The sequence below is a fragment of the Bos javanicus genome, chromosome 15 (genome assembly GCF_032452875.1).
Source record: "Bos javanicus breed banteng chromosome 15, ARS-OSU_banteng_1.0, whole genome shotgun sequence".
Taxonomy (NCBI): domain Eukaryota; kingdom Metazoa; phylum Chordata; class Mammalia; order Artiodactyla; family Bovidae; genus Bos; species Bos javanicus.
In genome coordinates this window covers 56,861,668-56,881,221 of record NC_083882.1, presented here as the reverse complement: position 1 = coordinate 56,881,221, position 19,554 = coordinate 56,861,668, and the positions used below count along the sequence as shown (strand labels likewise).

At 39.8% G+C, this 19,554-nt stretch overlaps 1 protein-coding gene across 7 annotated transcripts in view; it reads left to right on the top strand.

The window, feature by feature from the left end:
- Window positions 1-19,554, top strand: part of LOC133226897 (glycerophosphodiester phosphodiesterase domain-containing protein 4-like) — a 136,383-nt gene that overhangs the window by 111,349 nt on the left and 5,480 nt on the right. For 6 of the 7 annotated variants that reach the window (XM_061380959.1, XM_061380957.1, XM_061380960.1 and 3 more), the window contains 3 exons: window positions 11,716-11,863; window positions 16,530-16,612; window positions 17,381-17,433. In XM_061380959.1, coding sequence (XP_061236943.1) covers window positions 11,716-11,863; window positions 16,530-16,612; window positions 17,381-17,433 — 284 coding nt within the window. The remainder of the gene's footprint in view (window positions 1-11,715; window positions 11,864-16,529; window positions 16,613-17,380; window positions 17,434-19,554) is intronic. The other variant, XM_061380958.1, reaches the window with a different exon arrangement.

Here is a 19,554-nt window from a genome sequence, read left to right as displayed (position 1 = left end):
TCCATTGTGTGTGTGCGCACATGCACACACGCACACCGTATCTTCTTTATCCTTTCATCTGTCAGTGGACGTATAGGTTGCCTCCATGTGTTGGCTATTGCTAATAGTGCTGTTCTGACCATTGGGGTACATGCATCTTTTGAATTAGACTTTTCTTTGTATATATACCCAAGTGGGATTGCTGGAGCATATGGTAACTATTTTTGTTTTTTAAGGAACCTCAATACTGTTCTCCCTAGCAGTTATACCAATTTACATTCCCACTGAGAGGGCAGAAGGGTTCCCTTTTCTCCATATCTTCTCCAGCATTTATTATTTGTGTATTTTTTTTAATGATGGCCATTCTGACTGGTATGAAATGATGCCTCATTGTATTTTCCATTTGCATTACTCTAATAATTAGTGATGTTGAGCATCTTTCATGTGCTTTTTGGCCACCGTTTCTTCTTTGGAGAAATATCTATTCAGATCTGATACCCATTTTTTCATTGAGTTGTTTGTTTTTTGCTATTGAGCTGCATGGGCTGTTTGTATATTTTGGAGTTTAACCCCTTGTCAGTCACTTCATTTGCAAATATTTTCACCCATTCTGTGGGTTGTCCTTTCATTTTGTTTATGGTTTCCTTTGCCGTGCAAAAGCTTTTAAGTTTTAATTAGGTCCCATTTGTTTTTATTTTCATTACTCCAGGAGATGGATCAAAAAAGATCTTATTATGATTTATATCACAGAGTGTTCTACCTATGTATTCCTTTAAGACTTTTATAATAGGTGGTCTTACATTTAGGTCTTTAATCCGTTTTGAGTTTATTTTTGTGTATGGTGTTAGAGACTGTTCTAATTTCATTCTTTTGCATATAGCTGTCTAGTTTTTGCAGCACCACTTTTTGAAGAGACTACCTTTTCTCCCTTGTATAGTCTTGCCTCCTTTGTTGTAGACTAATTGACCGTAAGTGTGTGGGTTTATTTTTGTTCTTTCTATCCCAGTCCCATTTATCTCCATGTCTATTTTTGTGCCAGCACTATACTGTTCTGTTTGCATAGCTTTTAAGTATAGCTTGAAGTCAGGGACTATAATTCCTCGAGCCCCTTTCTTCTTTCTCAAGGTTGTTTTAGTTATTTGGGGTCTTTTGTGTTTTCATACACATTATTGACCAGGGAATTTTTGCCAAAGCCAAAACCTATGGCTGGCAACTTGTTATGTAAGTAAATATTGATACATCTCCCGTCAATAACATTTGGGTAACAAAAAACTTAATACATCTCTAGTCAATAATTTGTTCACAATATTTCTTCTATTCCAAGAACACAGTTTACCTTTCCATCTATTTTGCATCATCTTTCATTTCTTTTATCAACATCTTACAGTTTTCAGAGTACAGGTCTTTTGCCTCCTTAGGTAGGTTAATTCCTAGGTATTTTATTGTTTTTGATGCAATGGCAAGTGGGGTTGTTTCCTTAATTTCTCTTTCTGATATTTTGTTGTTACAATATAGAAGTGCAATAGGTTTATACACATTAATTTTGCATTTTTCAACTTCACTGAATTCATTGATAGAGAGATAGGTACTTGTTAGTAATAACAACTTGATTCATATGAGTTTTCTCCTCAGTCATCTTAAATCATGCTTAGGAAGAATCTACCTATATGTTATGCAACAGCAAGGCATGCTGAGCAAGAGATGCCATTCTCGCCTTCTTGGATTTTTATCTTCTAAAGCAGATGCTCTAAATGCTTGAGAAGTCATGAACAAATAGGCAGAACTAGATGTTTGAACTTGAGCCTAAATATTATTTCTGAAGCAGAATTTTAAGACAGTCTATGGAGGCCACCCAGGAGAAGGCAATGGCACCCCACTCCAGTACTCTTGCCTGGAAAATCCCATGGACGGAGAAGCCTGGTAGGCTGCGGGTCGCTAAAAGTTGGACATGACTGAGCGACTTCACTTTCACTCTTTACCTTCATGCATTGGAGAAGGAAACAGCAATCCACTCCAGTGTTCTTGCTTGGAGAATCCCAGGGATGGGGGAGCCTGGTGGGCTACCATCTATGGGGTCGCATAGAGTCGGACACGACTGAAGCGACTCAGCAGCAGCAGTAGTTTTCTGGTAGTGTCTTTAGTATTTTCTATTTTATCATGTCATCTACGGAGTCAGTTTTACTTCTTCTTTTCCAATTTGAATTCATTTTATTTCTTTTCTTCTGTGATTTCTGTGGCTAGGACTTCCAAAACTATGTTGAATAAAAGTGATAAGTGTGGGCCTTCTTGTCTTGTTCCTGATCTGATTTTAGAGGAAGTGCTTTCAGCTTTTTAACTCTGAGTATGATCTTAGCTGTGAGTTTGTCATATATGTGGCCTTTATTATGCTGACTGTTCCCTGTTTGCCCACTTTCTGTAGAGTTTTTATCATAAATGGATATTTAAATTTATCAAAAGCTTTTTCCACATCTATTGAAATGATCATATGGGTTTTATTCTTCAGTTTGTTAATGTGGTATTTCACACTGATCAATCTGATAATACTGAAAACTTGTAGTCTTGGGATAGATCCCACTTGATCATGGTATATGAGCTTTTAAATATATTGTTGGATTTGGTTTCCTCATATTTTGTTGAGGATTTTTGCATCTATGTTCTTCTGTGACATTGATGATATTATTTGGAAGGAACACTTCTGAATTCATTGTGTGAGGCCACCGTCACTCTGATACCAAAAGCAGAGATATCACAAAAAAGAAAATTACAGGCCCACATTACTGATGAACATAGATGCAATAATCCTCTTATGTTTTAAATGTAAGAATTTATAGCTATGCATTTCCCCCTTAGCATCACCTTTGCTGCATCCCTTGAGTTTTTGTGTGTTCATTTTCATTCATCTCCATATATTTTTTTCATTTCCCTTGCAATTTCTTTCTTTATCCTTTAGTTACTTGAAAGTGTAATAATACTATCTTTTATACTTGCCCTTATATTTACTTTTATTGAGGATTTTTTGTCTCCCTTAGACTTAAGTCCCACAAATATGTGAATTTTCCAATTTTCCTTTTGTTAGACTTCTGACTTCATTGTGTTTGATTGGATATAATTTGTGACCTAACATATCTAAAGTGAGAGTCATCACACATGCACTTGAGAAGAATGTGTATGGGCTTATTGGATTGAGTGTTCTGTCTCTTAGATATAGTTTCTTGTGTTAAGTCCTCTGTTTCCTTATCTTCTGTCTAACTGTTCTATTTATCATTGAGAATGAGATATTAAAGTCTCCAACTGTTACTATACAGCTTCAGTTTAGTCAGTGTTTACTTTGTAAATTTTACTGGTCTATCATTAGGCACGTAAATGTTTATAATTAATATATCTTCTTGCTATGTTGAAACTTGTATTAATATATAATATCCTCCTTTGTCACATGTAAACTTTTTTTTACATAGTCCCTGTTTTATCTGCTATTAATATAGCCACCCATGCTCTTTTTAGTTACTATTTGCATAGAATAACTTTTCTGTCCTTTCACTTGCAATCTGTCTGTGCATTTGGATCTTAAATGAGTCTCTCGTGGACAGCATAAACATGGGTCATATGTTTTTATGCATTCTGACAATCTCTGATTGGAGAGTTTAATCTATTTACATTTTAAAAATTACTGAAAATGGGGAAGATTATTGTCATGTTGTTAACTGCTGTCATTTTTTTAATATTGTTTCTGTCATCTGTTTTTAATTTGTTATTTCTATATACCTTATCAGAGAAGGCAATGGCAACCCACTCCAGTACTCTTGCCTGGAAAATTCCATGGACGGAGGAGCCTGGTGGGCTGCAATCCATGGGCTCGCAAAGAGTCAGACATGACTGAGCGACTTCACTTTCACTTCTTTCATGCATTGGAGAAGGAAATGGCAACCCACCCCAGTGTTCTTGCCTGGAGAATCCCAGGGATGGCGGAGCCTGGTGGGCTGCCATCTATGGGGTCGCACAGTCAGACATTACTGAAGCGACTTAGCAGCAGCAGCAGCATATACTTTATAATTTTTCCTTTATTTTCTTCCTTACTGTTTTCTTTTGTGTTTAGTTGTTTTTTAGTGAACTGCTTAAATCCTTTTCTCATTTCTTTTTTTATATTTTTTTATACCTAATTATTTTGTGTTACCATGGGAATTACACTTACCATCCTAAAGTTATGACACTGTGGTTGAATTTATACAAGCTTAAATTCAGTAACATGCAATAACTCTTCTTTATGACTCCAATCCTTCCATTTTCACTTTTTGGTGTCAGAAAATTTCATTTTTATATACTGTATGTGTCAAACATAAACTAATAATTCCTCTAAATGGAAGTGTCTCAAATTATGTAGAAGACCACATGTGAAGTTGATAAAGTTATAAAATTATTAGCTTTTAGACTAATAATTCTGGTTTTTTCCTATAGATCTTTTGCTAAATTATGTATAAAATAAAAGACTATAATTACACACCATTGTTACAATAATACTATCTTTTATCGTTGCCCTTGTATTTACTTTCATTGAGATCCTTTTATCTCCCTTAGACTTTGCGCTACTGTCTCTTGACTTTATTTCACCTTGGAGTACTCTCTTGAGTTTTTCCTACAGGGCTGATCTAGTGCCCATGAACTCCTTCAGCTTTCGTTTACCTGCTGCTGCTGCTGCTGCTGCTGCTACTGCTAAGTCGCTTCAGTCGTGTCCGACTCTGTGCGACCCCATAGACAGCAGCCCACCAGGCTCCCCCATCCCTGGGATTCTCCAGGCAAGAACACTGGAGTGGGTTGCCATTTCCTTTTCCAATGCATAAAGTGAAAGTGAAATCGCTCGGTCATGTCCGACTCTTCGCGACCCCATGGACTGCAGCCCACCAGGCTCCTCTGTCCATGGGATTTTCCAGGCAAGAGTACTGGAGTGGGGTGCTGGGATATCTTAATTTCCTTCTGTGCCTGTGAATCTCCAACAAGACAAATGCTTCAAGATTCTTTCTTTGCCTTTGGCTTTTGGAACTTTGATTATATAGTGTGTCACAGGGAGGATCTCTTTGAGTTCATCTTACTTAGAGTTGATTGGATATTTATATTCATATCTTCCATCACCTTTGGGCAGGCTTCAGCCATTATTTCTTCAGATATTCTCTCTGCTCCTTTCTCTCTCCTTTTGGGACCTAAAAATGCATATATTGACTTGCTGAATGGTGTCCCACAGATATCTTAGGCTCTGTTCCATTTTCATCAATCTTTTTTTGCTTCTTTTCCACAGAATCATTAATATCTATTGATTCATCTTCTAGTTCACTAATTATTTCTTCTGTTTGGTCAAATCTGCCTTTGGATTTTAATATTCAGTTTTTCATTTCATTCATTATGATTTTCAGCTCTAGAGTTGGGAGTGGTATTTTCTAGGCTTTCTGTCTATTAATGTTTCTGTTTTCTTCATTTTTAAAAAAATTATATATCTTCTTTTAATTCTTTGAGTATCTTCAAGATGGTTTTTTAAAACTCTTCATCTAGTATATCTGAAATCAGCTCTTTTCCAGGGACAGTTCTTGTTGATTTATTTATTTTTCCTTTGAATGAAACCGTACTCTCTTGTTTCTTTGTACACTTTGTGATTTTTTTCTTAAAAACTGGACACTGAATGTAATAATCTGGTAACTCTTGAAATCAGAATCTCCTCCTTCTCCAGGGTTTTCTGGGTTTTGCTATCTGTTTGGGGTTTTTTTGTTTGTTTGTTTTGTTGTTGTTGTCTCTGTACCAAAACTTAAGGTCTTCTAGGTCTCTAATATGCCTTTCCCTGGCATATGTGATCACTTCATAATTTTCCCCATATATGTTGCATGTCTTAATCTTTAATGTCTGGCTCCAAAAAGGGGGGAAAGAGATAAATGAATGGTGGGGAAGAAAGAGCACTGAACCTTTAAATCCACTGGAAGTCATTTTAGTGGAAAGGGAAGATGTTTGCTTCAGTGAGGGGGGAGCCATGGTGAGGAAAGCAACAATAATACTGTATTCATTTTCTGTGCACGTCTGTAGCCAGAAGCAGCAGTCACTGATCAGAGCACAGCTCCCCAGTAATTGGAAGATGGTGACTGTTTTGCCCCCTGTGACTCTTATAAGCTGTGTGCAAGCTGCTCTAGAAATGTGGGCACAGCTGCCTGTCATGGAGCTGGGAGTCTGGAAATGGTAACTGCTACTGTCATAGTTGCTGAAACTGACCAATGTTAACTATAGCTTACCATCTAAAACGTCCCTGAAAGTTGTAAGACTACAATAGATGCCATAGTACCAAAATATTCATAGTTGCACTAGATTTTGCCAGTGTTATTGTCCAGGATGGGATCAGGTTCCTGGTGCTTCTTTTTCTGCCATCTTCCCTGAATTGCCTGCTGTGAATATATGTTGTTACTTCTATGAGGTTAATGGCTAAGAATGCAATTGCTGGAGTATGGTAGTTTTCAAAGTTTTCTAAGAAACTTTGTAAGTTTTATTTAGTTTTATAAGAAACTTCCAAACATTTTCAGAGGGCCTGTACTGTTTTATATCCCACCAGCAATGTATGATGACCCAGGGCTCTACATCCTTGCAGTTTATGGCATTGTCATTTTTTACTGTAGCCATTCTGATAGGTATGTAGTGATATCACACTGTGGTTTTAATTTTCATTCTCTGACACATAATGATACTGAAGATCTTATTATGTTCTTAGTTGCCTTGGTAAATAGATGGGGAAACAATGGAAACAGTGACAGACTATTTTCTTAGGTTCCAAAGTCACTGCAGATGGTGACAGCAGTCATGAAATTAAAAGACGCTTCTCTTTCTGCCATAAAGATGGTGTCATCTGCATATCTGAGGTTATTGATATTTCTCCCAGCAATCTTGATTCCAGCCTGTGCTTCACACAGTCCAGCATTTCGCATGATGCACTCTGCATATAAGTTAAATAAGCAGGGTGACAATATACAGCCTTGATGTACTCCTTTCCCAACTTGGAACCAGTGCATTGTTCCATGTCCAGTTCTTGCTGTTGCTTCTTGACCTGCATACAGACTTCTCAGGAGGCAGGTAAGGTGGTCTGATATTCCCATCTCTTAAAGAATTTTCCACAGTTTGTTGTGATCCACACAGTCAAAGGCTTTGGTATAGTCAATAAAGCAGAAATAGATGTTTTTCTGGAACTCCATTGCTTTTTCTGTGATCCAATGGATGTTGGCAATTTGATCTCTGGTTGTTCTGCCTTTTCTAAAACCAGCTTGAACATCTGTAAGTTCTCAGTTCACGTCCTGTTGAAGACTTGCTTGGAGAATTTTGAGCCTTACTTTGCTAGCATGTGAGATGAGTGCAATTGTGCAGTAGTTTGAAAGTCTAGATGAATAGATGAATGAGTCCTCTTCCCAATATGCCAGTATTGGCCCAGTGGGGAGTAAGTTTCTAATGCCTTAAGTTTGAGTAGAAGGATATATGCTCATCTTCTGCAAAAACTTCAAAATTGCAACTAACCACTGAACAACCATCAACAGGAGGATTTTGGATCCCACCAAAAAAAGATACCCCACATCAAAGGGCAAATGAGAAACCCCAACAAGATGGTTGGAGGGGCAAAATCATGTTTAGAATCAAACCGCATAGCCACCAGAGATGCTCAGAGGACTCAAGCAAAACCTTGTGTGTATCAGGACCCAGGGACCCCACAAGTGACAGAGCCAGACCTGCCTTTGAGTGTTTGAGTGTCTCCTGCAAAGGCATGGGTCAGCAGTGGCCTGCCACAGGGACAGGGGCTCTGGCTGCAGCAGACCTGGGAGACGTGGCATGTGGCATAAGTCCTCTTGGAGGAGGTCGCCATTAGCCCCACTGCAGAGCCACCAAGCAGACGGCCCATAAACCGGAGAACAATTATACCAAAGAAGTTCTCATACTGTTGCAAAAGTTCTAGAGCTCACAACAGATTTCCCAACCTGGGGATCCAACAAAGGTACTGAGAATTCCCAGGGAATTTGACTCTGAAGACCAGTGGGATTTGATTGCAGGACTCCCACAGGACTGGGGAAATGGATTCTTGGAGGGCACAAACAAAACCTTGTGCACACCAGGACCCAGGAGAAAGGACCCCACAAAAGACTGAGCCAGACTTGCCTATGAGTGTCCAGGAGTCTCCAGCAGAGGCGCGGGTTGACTGTGGCCTGCCACAGGCTCAGGGTCACTGAATACAACAGTCCTGGGAACCATGCATGCTGGCATAAGCCCTTTTGAAGGAGGTTGCCATTACCCCTACCATAGTTTGACCTCGGGCCAAACTACTGAGAGAGAACACAGCCCCACCCATCAATAGAAAATTGGATTAAAGATTTACTGAGCATGGCCCCTCCCTCAGCCAGTCCCTCCCATCAGGAAGATTCCACAAACCTCTTATCCTTATCCATCAGAGAGCAGACAGAATGAAAACCACCATGAAAACCACCACAGTTACAGAAAACTAACCAAACTGATCACATGGATCACAGCCTTGTCTAACTCAATGAAACTATGAGCCATGCCATCGTGTAGGGCCACCCAAGATGGAGAGGTCATGGTGGAGAGTTCTGACAAAACGTGGATAGATATAATCCTTTGTTGGATGTTCTGTTTGCAAATATTTTGTCCCAGTCTATTTCTGGTCTGTAGCATCTCCTTAAGAATCTTCCACAGAACAAAAGTTCTACATTTCTTATTAAGTCTAACATCATTTTCTCATTTATGTGTCATGCTTTTACTGTCAAGTCTAAGAGTTCTCTGTCTAGCCCATAGGTCTCAATTTTTCCTGAAAGCTTTGTAGTTTTACATTATGTATTTGTCTGTGATCCGTTTGAGTCCATTTTTATATGAAGTATGTGGTGTAGGTTGAGGTTTTCTGGGTTTTTTGCCTACGTATGCCTGTCCTATAGCTCTAGTACCATTTGTTGAAAAACTCTTATCCCATTGAATTGCTTTTACACCTTTGTCAAAAGTCATTTTGACATATTCTTATGGGTCTATTTCTGGGTTTAAAATTGTGTCCCACGGTTCCATATGTCTGTTCCTTCCCTAATACCACACTCTCTTGATTACTGTAGCTATATATAGTAAGGTTTAATAGTAAGTAGAGTGATGCTCTCTCACTTTATTCTTTTTCAATAAAGTTTTAGTTAATTTTGAGCTGTGCCTTTTGACATACGTTTTAGAGTCAGTCAAATTAATTGTATTAAAAAAAAAAAAAAAAAAAACCTTGGTGATATTTTGGTAGAAATTGCATTAACCTATAGATCAGTTTGAGGAGAATTTTGTGATGCTAAGTCTTCCAATTCATAAATACATGTCTCTTCACTTCTTAAATATTCTTTGATTACCTTCATCAATAGTTTGTAGTTTATGGCTTACAGATCCTATGTTTGTTTTGTTAATACCTGTGTATTTACATTTCTTTGGGGGTAATTGTTAATGGTACATTATGTTTCAGTTTATATAGGTTCATTATTAATATATAGAAATTGTGAATGGTCTTTGCTTGTTGATTTCAAAAAGTTTTAAAAGGTAGCTTTTTACTACTGTATCCTTATTTCTGTTTTTTGTCTTAATCTTTAAGTGATCTGTAGAATTATCTTAGAGACAATTCTAAGACATTAGAGTTGTCTTAGTTACCCAATATGGGTAAGTAATTGCAAGCACTCCTTTGAAAGTGGTAGTATTATTTTTATCTTACAGTTTTTACACTGAGCCTAAGAACTTGTGAAGCTAGTACAAGGCAAAGATAGATTCAAATGCAGACTTGCACAGAGCTGTTCCAATATGCTATGCCATTTCAAGGTTACAACAAAAAAATTTTCAAGGGATTTACCTGCTGTAGTTTGTGAGAGGTTTTCCAAAAAATGACAACTTGACTAGAATTACTAGATGTTCTTCTACTTTCTTTCTGACTCTTCAGTTCAGTTCAATTCAGTTGCTCAGTCGTGTCTGACTCTTTGCGACCTCATGAATTGCAGCACGCCAGGCCTCCCTGTCCATCACCAACTTCCAGAGTTTACCCAAACTCATGTCCATTGAGTTGGTGATGCCATCCAGCCATCTCATCCTCTGTTGTCCCCTTCTCCTCCTGCCCTCAATCTTTCCCAGCATCAGGGGCTTTTCAAATGAGTCAGCTCTTCACATCAGGTGGCCAAAGTATTGGAGTTTCAGCTTCAACATCAGTCCTACCAATGAATATTCAGGACTGATCTCCTTTAGGGTGGACTGGCTGGATCTCCTTGCCTCTTTAGACAGTGCACAAATACTTACTGGCATTTAGTGCACAGGGAAATTTGGGTTCCATTTCTCCTACTAAGTGCTTTTAAAAAGTCTTTATTTTTGAAGTGTAAATATTTACCAGATCAACATTCATTTCTTTATTTCTTCAGTTAACTACTTATGAAGCAAGTACTGGATATGCAGAGACAAGCAACACAAAGTGTTTGCTTTTAATTTGCTACAGTCAGGTGAAGAAGACTGATAGGAAAAAAGATAAATAGAGTAAAGTGTGGTAAGTGCTCTGATGGAAGTAAGCACATTTGCTACACAATAGTGTACTGCAGCTGGCACATAGCAGCTTATGGGAGAAAAATTGGAGGAATATTTACACCATGAATTGAAATTGACAAATTCTGACAGGGCTTTCCTTTTTCCTTCCTGTCTCCCTTCTTTCCCTCCTTTTTTGTCTTAGGGCATGTAGTTTACTAAAACACTACTATTACTGTTGACATAGAAAACAAGCTTATGGTTACCAAAGGAAAAGGGAGAGGGATAAATTAGAAGTTTGGGATTAAAATAAACACACTACTATAAATAAAATAGATAACCGACAAGGACCTAGAGTGTAGCACAGGAAACTAGTCAACATCTTACAATAATCTACAATGAAGAAGTTTCTAAAAAAGAATAGATATAGATTTAGATAGAGGTATATGGTTTTTCCTGTGGTCATGTATGGATGTGAGAGTTGGACTGTGAAGAAGGCTGAGCGCCAAAGAATTGATGCTTTTGAAGTGTGGTGTTGGAGAAGACTCTTGAGAGTCCCTTGGACTGCAAGGAGATCCAACCAGTCCATTCTGAAGGAGATCAGCCCTGGGATTTCTTTGGAAGGAATGATGCTAAAGCTGAAACTCCAGTACTTTGGCCACCTCATGCGAAGAATTGACTCATTGGAAAAGACTCTGATGCTGGGAGGGATTGGGGGCAGGAGGAGAAGAGGACAACAGAGGATGAGATGGTTGGATGGCATCACTGACTCAATGGACGTGAGTCTGAGTGAACTCTGGGAGTTGGTGATGGACGGGGAGGACTGGCGTGCTGCGATTCACGGGGTCACAAAGAGTCGGACACAACTGAGCGACTGAACTGAACTGAACTGTATATATGTATAATTGAATCGCTTTGCTATAAACCTGAAACTGACACATTGTAAATCAACTATATTTCAATAAAAATTTTAAAAATCAAAAAAGAATAAAATACTACTGTTGGTACAGGAGTAAAGGTATTAAGCCTAGAGCTTTATCCTCATTGCAACATGAGCTAATTCAGCATGTCATATCATAAGTTGTCACATGACCAGGTGTTTCCAGTGATTTAAGCAACAACCTTTCACGACATGGTGGCTGTTTCCCTTTTAGATGTGAGAGTGAGATTAAGTCTAAATCTCCTGTGGGTTCTTTTTCTTCCCAGAGAATATAAAGCAGCTAACATCACCATCAACGTATACCTCGTCAATGAACCTTGGCTCTTCTCACTGGCCTGGTGTTCCAGTATTCATTCAGTGACAACAGACAACATTCAGGTCCTGAAGGAGATCAATCACCCTTACTACTTCATGGTGAGCTGGTTGTCCAGATTGTTCTTCCAAGTCTGGTACAATAGGAGTCTCTGTCCCCCTCCCCACCCCTACCTAGCACACTGTGTGGTCTCTAGGTGAGCTACTTAAGAGCAGAGACTTATGTGACATTGAAGATGTGGCATTCCCGCTTCTCTCACCCAGCACCTTCTGTGATTTTTCAGGGAGAAATTATTATTAATGGTATAATAATCACTGTTTATTGAGTCCTCACCATGTGCCTTTCATGCATAATGTAATGCAGTGCTCTGGAGTTGAATTCAACCCACTAGGAGTATCACCATGGGGAATCTTAAACTTGAAGTTAAGATCCTTGACATTATCACATGAATGCAATATTCAGAATGAGGTCAGATTCCAGAGTTTTGTTACTGCAGCTCCACCTTCCTGAAGGTACAGTAACGACGACAGTGATACGAGGTGTGGGAAAGAAACCAAGAGAAAACTGTGTATCCTGAGTAAAAATGCTTTTGAAAAGGAGAGTGTGTATCCAGCTACTGCTATGGTTAGAGGCATGGGGGCCTGAACATCTGGGTTACACTTCCAGATAAATCCCATCACTTATTATCTATGAAGGGAGCCCCAGTTAACCAGTTAAATGATACAGAGCTAATTTTTCTTATCAGTGTAGAGGTAGAATGGGATGACTGAGTCAGACACAATAGCCTACAGCAGAAAACTGCTCTGTGACCTCAGTCTTTTCTTGTCCCCGAATAAGATCTCACTCAGATTCCATAGTTTCTCTATAGTTCACTCTTAGATAATTTTTAAAGTTCTTTTTAATCACCAGAAAGCCTCAATTCAACATCAAATGTCTTGTCCAGAGTAATAACCCAAACTCTAAACTGCCTTGAACATCAAAGTTTTAGTCAGAGAAACCTAAATGAGAAGCTTACATATCTTGGGTTGCTTTCTCCATACCTCCAGCCTCACTGGTCCTTGTTTCTGACTTGATCAGGGTCAGGAGCAGGTATGAGGTGATCAGGGCCATGGGCACAATCTCATAGGGCCAGTACTGCATTGAGGCCCTATGGTGGAATTGTCGAACTGCTTACTCCTTCTTCCTTGGTGCCTTGGGCAGCATTCTTCAGATTACCCTCAAGGAAACCTTGGATGACAGGTCCCTTGGCATAGGTGAAGCCTCTCTACTTGCCTGTCTCCGTAATATCCTCCGTCATGTATATATTATACATTTTTCTAGCATTTTTGCTTTTAAAATTGGTTAAACTTATTCAGTATATAAAATTCAATCATTCTGAAGTACATAAGTTGGAAATCAATATACCCCTCCATAATCCTATCCCTCTAAACCAGTAATGTCTGAAAGTTGTCCCTTTGGGTATATTAAATAAAACTTTATTAAGTAAAACTTTTCAATTTAATATTTAAATTGATAATAAATTCATGTGATTCAAAATTCAGAGAGTGTAAAGGATGTTAAGTCAAAAGCTTGTTTCTACACCTGGCCTGGGCTTTTTTAAAGGACTCAAGGTCAGTTTGCTCAGGAAGGTAAGGCCTGTATCCATGGGCCTGCCTAAGCAACCCACACCCTGAGTTAGAATATACTGACTCAGATCTTGGCCCAACCCCTTACTGTGTGAACTTGGAAATGTTAGTTAACTTGTCCAGGCTTCAGTTTGTTATTTGTAAACTGAGGATTAAAGGTACTACAGTAGAAGCAAATTTTATCCAATATAATCCTGTCTGCTTAGCAGTCTGTTAATTCAAAAATTTTAGATGAGGAATTGTGAAATAAATGATATGTGGTCTGTTAGCATTTTACTATGTTGGAAAAACCTATCTAATACTTAGTGGCTTAAAACTGACAAATATTTCACATTCATTATGATGGTTGAGTACTTTCTCTGGTCCCAGCCACTGTGGCCGGGCTAGGTGACCTAGGATGGCCTCACCCATATGTCTAGGATTCTACCGGGATGACTGAGGCCTCTCTTCACTTAGTCACTCATCCTCGATGACGCCAACTTGCTCACGTTCACCTGGTGGCACTGGGTTCTCAGCAATGAGAGGTCAAGCCCCGTGCATGTGCCTTTTCCAAGATCTCCCAAGTGTGATGTTTGCTAATGTTCCACTGGCCAAAGATGATCACATGGTCAAGTCCAGATCTAAGGTGGGGGCAGAGGAGAGACACTCTTTACTTCTTGATGGGGAGGAACAACAAAGTCATATTCCATACAGGCCTGCATTTGGTGAGAAATATTGTGGTCATTTTTATAAACAATCCACCACATACGTAACTCATACATTTAAAAATACTTATTCACCTTTCGACAAAGACTCAAGGTCTTTCCTTTGAGGGCATTTCAGCTGATTGAATTCTGTATTCCCTTGCTTATATATACTCCAAAATGAACCAAGTATAATTTCTAAGTTTTGTTTCCTTTGGTTGTTATTCAGACACTAAGTCATGTCCAATTCTTAAAGTCATTGGGAGAATGAGATATCCACCCAGATTTTCATAATAATCCCACAACCCCTCGTCTCTTACTGTTTCACTCATACCTAATTCATTTGCAGTTTGTGTGTGTGTGTGTGTGTGTGTGTGTGTGTGTGTGTTTTAGGGCTGTGCTGGGTCTTCATTGCTTTGCAAGGGCTTTCTCTAGTTGCAGCAAGCAAGGGCCACTCTTCGTTGCAATGAGAAAGAAGGCTTCTCGTTTCAGTGGCTTTTCTTGCTGTGGAGCCTAGCACCGAGGGCACACAAGCTCAGCAGCTGCAGCTCTCGGGCCCTAGAGTGTGTGGGCTTCAGTAGTTGTGGCGTGCGGGCTTGGTAATTATGGCTTGTGGGCTCTAAAGCACGCACTCGGTAGTTGTGGTGCATGGTCTTGAGTTGTTCTTCAGTATGTGAAATCTCCCCAGAGCAAGGATTGAATGCTTCCCCTGCATTGACGTGTGTGTGTGCTCAGTTCCCCAGTCGTGCGACCCTGTGAACTGTAGCCGGCCAGGCTCCTCTGTCCATGGCATTCTCCAGACAAGATTGCTGGAGCGGGTTGCCATTTCCTCCTCGAGAAGGTCTTCTCAACCCAGGGATTGAACCCACATCTTCTGCATCTCCTGCATTGGCAGGCGAATCCTTACTCACTGCACCACCAGGGAAATCCTGCAGTTTATTTTTTTAATAACCTTTCCTTTTATCATCAAGTATTTCTAAACATCGACTTAGTGTCCTTTGAAAATGCCATCTTTTTTTACTCAATTTTTACAGATCTGAGTAATATTTAATTATACTGCACAATCATAACAAGTACAGTTGTTATAAAGCCATATGGACAGTAAGAACAACTGATTCTTAGTGACTATACAGCACACCCAACGAGCATCCTAGAACAGGCCAAGGCATTGGTCAGGTTCCCATAGGCATTGCTGCTGCTGCTAAGTTGCTTCAGTCATGTCCAACTCTGTACAACCCCATAGATGGCAGCCCACCAGGCTCCTCTGTCCCTGGGATTCAGGCAAGTATTCAGGCAAGAATACTGGAGTGGGTTGCCATTTCCTTCTCCAATGTATGCATGCATGCTAAGTCGCTTCAGTCGTGTCCAACTCTGTGTGACCATATGGACAGCAGCCCACCAGGCTCCTCTGTCCACGGGATTCTCTAGGAAAGAATACTGGAGTGGGTTGCCATTTTCTTCTCCACCATAGGGCATTAGGAGCCTTAGATTAGTGGAACTTGGTTAAAAGCTTCTACTGTACCTGCCTATTAGATCTGTTCGAAGGATTGATGTGCAAATACCCTTAACATGCTTATAACACTTCCTTAGCTCCTATAAATGCTCATTAATGTTAGTTGTGCTCATCATTATCACAGTTATTTGTGTTATTGTTGTTAATATTATCATTACTAATCAGTCCAAGAAAAGACCTTGTGATTGGGTGGAAATGGCATAAGAAAGAAAAAATCATGTCAGACCCAGTACCATCAAGTAGTATTGGAGGTGAAATAATGAAAGTAGAAAGGGAAGACCAAACCAGGGAATGTAAAATCTCATGCAAGTGAAGCTAGAAGATGGAGCTTTGTGAAATGCGTGATTTATGCAAGGAGACTCAAGAAGTAGGCATGTTAGTCTTGGTTAAGAATTGTATTTGAGAATTGTTGAGACATGCTTCTTTGAAGTACAGTGATTTAGGGGAATGATTCCTAAATGCTGGTTCACAGACTGATTACTTGTTTCTGGAGGGCAGAAATTCTAATTCCTGAGTCTCTAATGAGGCCCAGGAACCTGTATTACTAAAATCTGATGCTCAGGTAGATTTAGATGCACAGCCAGGTTTGGAAAGCTGTGTCATGAGCACAGAGAGCACTGGAAGTCAAGAAACTTGGGCTTGTAGTCCTGGGTCCAGAATAGACTTGCTATGTGACATCTCTGGGACTCCCTCAGGCCTCAGTCAAGGGTCCAGGGAGATGAAGTGTGTGGAGTGTTTTAGCCCTTGTAGAGCCCTTGGCACACGTAAGAGGGGATTGTTAGGATAGCAGCAGGTACCCTCTGTGTTTGACACCAACTCGGGCAATCGTGGTTCCTCCCCCTGCTCTGCCCCTGCTCCATCCCTGGTTCAAGCAAGGGACTTGACCCACATGAGCTACAATCCCTTCCAGCTCCAAACTCCTATAACTGTGTTTTCTGTTTTGCAGACACCAGATTTCTATATGTTCATGTGGATTTTCTTGGATATTCTTTCTGCAGTTTTCATTGTTGCCATATTTTATTCTATTTGGTAAGCATTTATTTGTAATTTTAAATGATTTTTTTTCCAAAAATATAAATGGTTTTACAGAAATTTAAGAAAAAAACAGTTACATTCTTCCTGTAACCCCACGTGGCAAATCCTCAGGGAGACGGGGTTTTATCATCCTAACCTCCCATTTCTTCTCATGCTGGCTGCAGGTCCTCACACCCCTTCTTCCTCCTCAACACGAGATCATATTCTAAGAATTAGGGCTCTCACTAAAGCTTAATCAAAACCTGTTAATACAGATCCCCTGTGGATCAGTTGGGAGAGGAGAGGGGTTGAAGACTGCTCAGAACAAGTGCCTCCACCTTCCCCTCCTTCCACGAGAAGGGACATAGCAGGGTGCTGTGTGAAGGGCAAGCTCCCACTCCAGGAGCCTGGGTTTTAGTCCTGGCTTTTCCTTTGGTTGCTGGGTGACCGTGGGAAAATCACTGCCCCTTTCAAGACCATAGTCTTTTTATCTGTCAAAAAAAATGACATTTGAGAATTCTTGAGGGAAAATGCTACAAGATTATAAAGTTCAGGGTGGGGGAGGGGACATCTGGTAGAAGAATTTTAGCTAGAAGGGACCATGGTTCCTTAGACCTCATCATGCCCATCATTTCATTTGAGTTATCTTTTAAGGGGGGATGCTACAAACCCTCTGCCTAAGGTAGCATTTGACTGGGTAATGTTCTTTTCTATTCACTGCCTGTTATTATTATCACTTTGAAAGAGGTCTGTGAGGCTCATGAACACTCTGCTCCCTTCTAGGTTGAGAGAAAGCCAGAGTGAAAAAATCCTCCAAGGTATCACCAGTTACACAGGTAAAGTCAGAGGCCTAGCACCCTCCCATCTCTTCATCCCTATCCATTGCCTCCAGGAGGCAGGGCCTGCCTTTAATGTTCCTGACAAGAATTGAAGGAGTCTAAAAATCAGGGGGTGGGAACCAGTGAGAAGCTGGGAAAAATAGGCTGGGCACAGATACTAAGGGGCCCTTAACATCCAGATTCATTGTGGACTTTCTTCTCTTAAGCAGTGAGACTCCTTGGAAGATTTTTTAATGTGGTTATTTGCTCTCTTGTTCGTATATTCATTCATCACAATTATTATTGAGTACCCACTTTGTGTCAGGCTCTGTGAGAAAGACTGAAGTACCTGAAAACTCTCTGTGGAGGGCGGCTCAAGAGAACAGAGCTCTGGCCCACAGAGAACCAGTGAGGAAGCAGGCAAAGGTACAGCAGTTGACATCTTTGGTTCAGGCATCTAGGACCAGGACAGGGAAGCTGCCATGCTCATCCAGGCTGAATGTGCTTTTTGTGGCTCCAGTTGTGATTATGTTGGAAGTTAGAAGGAGAAAATTGCTGAGATCCTGGAATTCTGGACTAGAGTCTAGGCTCTGCATATAAACAATCAGGAAATGACAAATGAGTTTCAGCAAGGGAGCAATATGCTTAAACTTCTGGGTAAAAGGATAGAATAGCAGAATAATGTATTATTCAGCAAAATAACTCAGGACTGAGTGAGATAGGTCCAGTAAGGGAAGGGAAGCTAGAGTTTATTATTTAGGAGGTTGTGGAGATAGTCACATAGTGAGTTACTGGTTTGGAAGCCAATGCAATGTCAGAGAGAAAACCAGTTAGGAAGCAGTTCATAATACACTTTCCTCCCATAGCTCTTGAAGCCTTAAGTAAAGTTGGTACAGTCACAAAATCATGAATTAATTTAACTTCTTGTGGACAGTGGTAAAGATCTTGAGATGCTGTGTACCAGCTGGCAGTGTTCAACACATACATTACTTAGAGTTGCAGGAATGGGTCCATAGAGACGATTGAAAAATAAATTCAGAACTTTGAAGAGCAGTGGTCTTTCCTACTATAAAATTGAATGTTTTAACCAAAATGACTCAAATTTCTTAAGATATAGAGTGATCTCCAGTGACTCTGTTTTATGGATTTTAAAAAGATCACTCTGCTGGCTATTAAGACGACTGAAGGCTGTGTTCCAGCTGCCTTATGATTTTTAGTAGTTTATTAGTAAACTAGGGCTTCCAAAATGAAGTACCAAGGACTGGGTGCCTTAAACAACAGACGTTTATTTTTCTCACAGTTCTGAATTATGGTTTACCTTAGTGTATGTGAGTGTATTTATCTGCTTAAGGTTTGCTAAATTTCTTAGATCAGTAAGTAAATAAATGTTCTGTCTGTATTTTTTAAAATATTTTTCTCCCACTACTCTCTTTCTGGGATTCCTGGTACCATTTATTTTTATTTTTAACCTATTAAATTTTTTTTCTTTTGACTGCATTGGGTCATAGCCGTAGCACATGTGATCTTTAGCTTTGCCCTGCAAACTCTTAGTTGTGGCGTGTCAGATCTAGTTCCCTGCCCAGGGAGTGAACCTGGACCCCCTGCATTGGCAGTGGGGAGTCTTAGCCACTGGACCACCAGGGAAGTCCTTTATCCTATTTAATTTTTATGCTTCTTTTGGATATATTCTATTACTATATGGTTAGCTTTTAACTGCTGTGTAAAAAATTACCAGAAACCTAGCAGCTCAAAACAACACAAATCTATCATCCTACAGTTTATGTGGACTAGGAGTCCAGGCATTGTTTTGCTGGGTCCTCTGCATAAAGTCTCAACAGGATAACATCAAGATGTTGGCCTGGACTGTAATCTCATCTGAGACACAGAGTCCTCTTCCAAGTTCACTGGTCATTGGCAGAATTTAGTTCTTTAAAATTACAAATATAAAGCCATCCATGTTGTCTTAATCATTCTTGAAAGAGTTTTGCTCTAAGAGCCTAGAGACTACCTTCAGGTCCTAGTTCTAAGGCTTTCTCACAACATAGCATCTTACTTCTTCAAAGCCAGCAGGAGAATATCTATTGTAACAGGTGAATTGAGAAGAACAAAGGAAACAAAACAATACACAAAACAAATAGA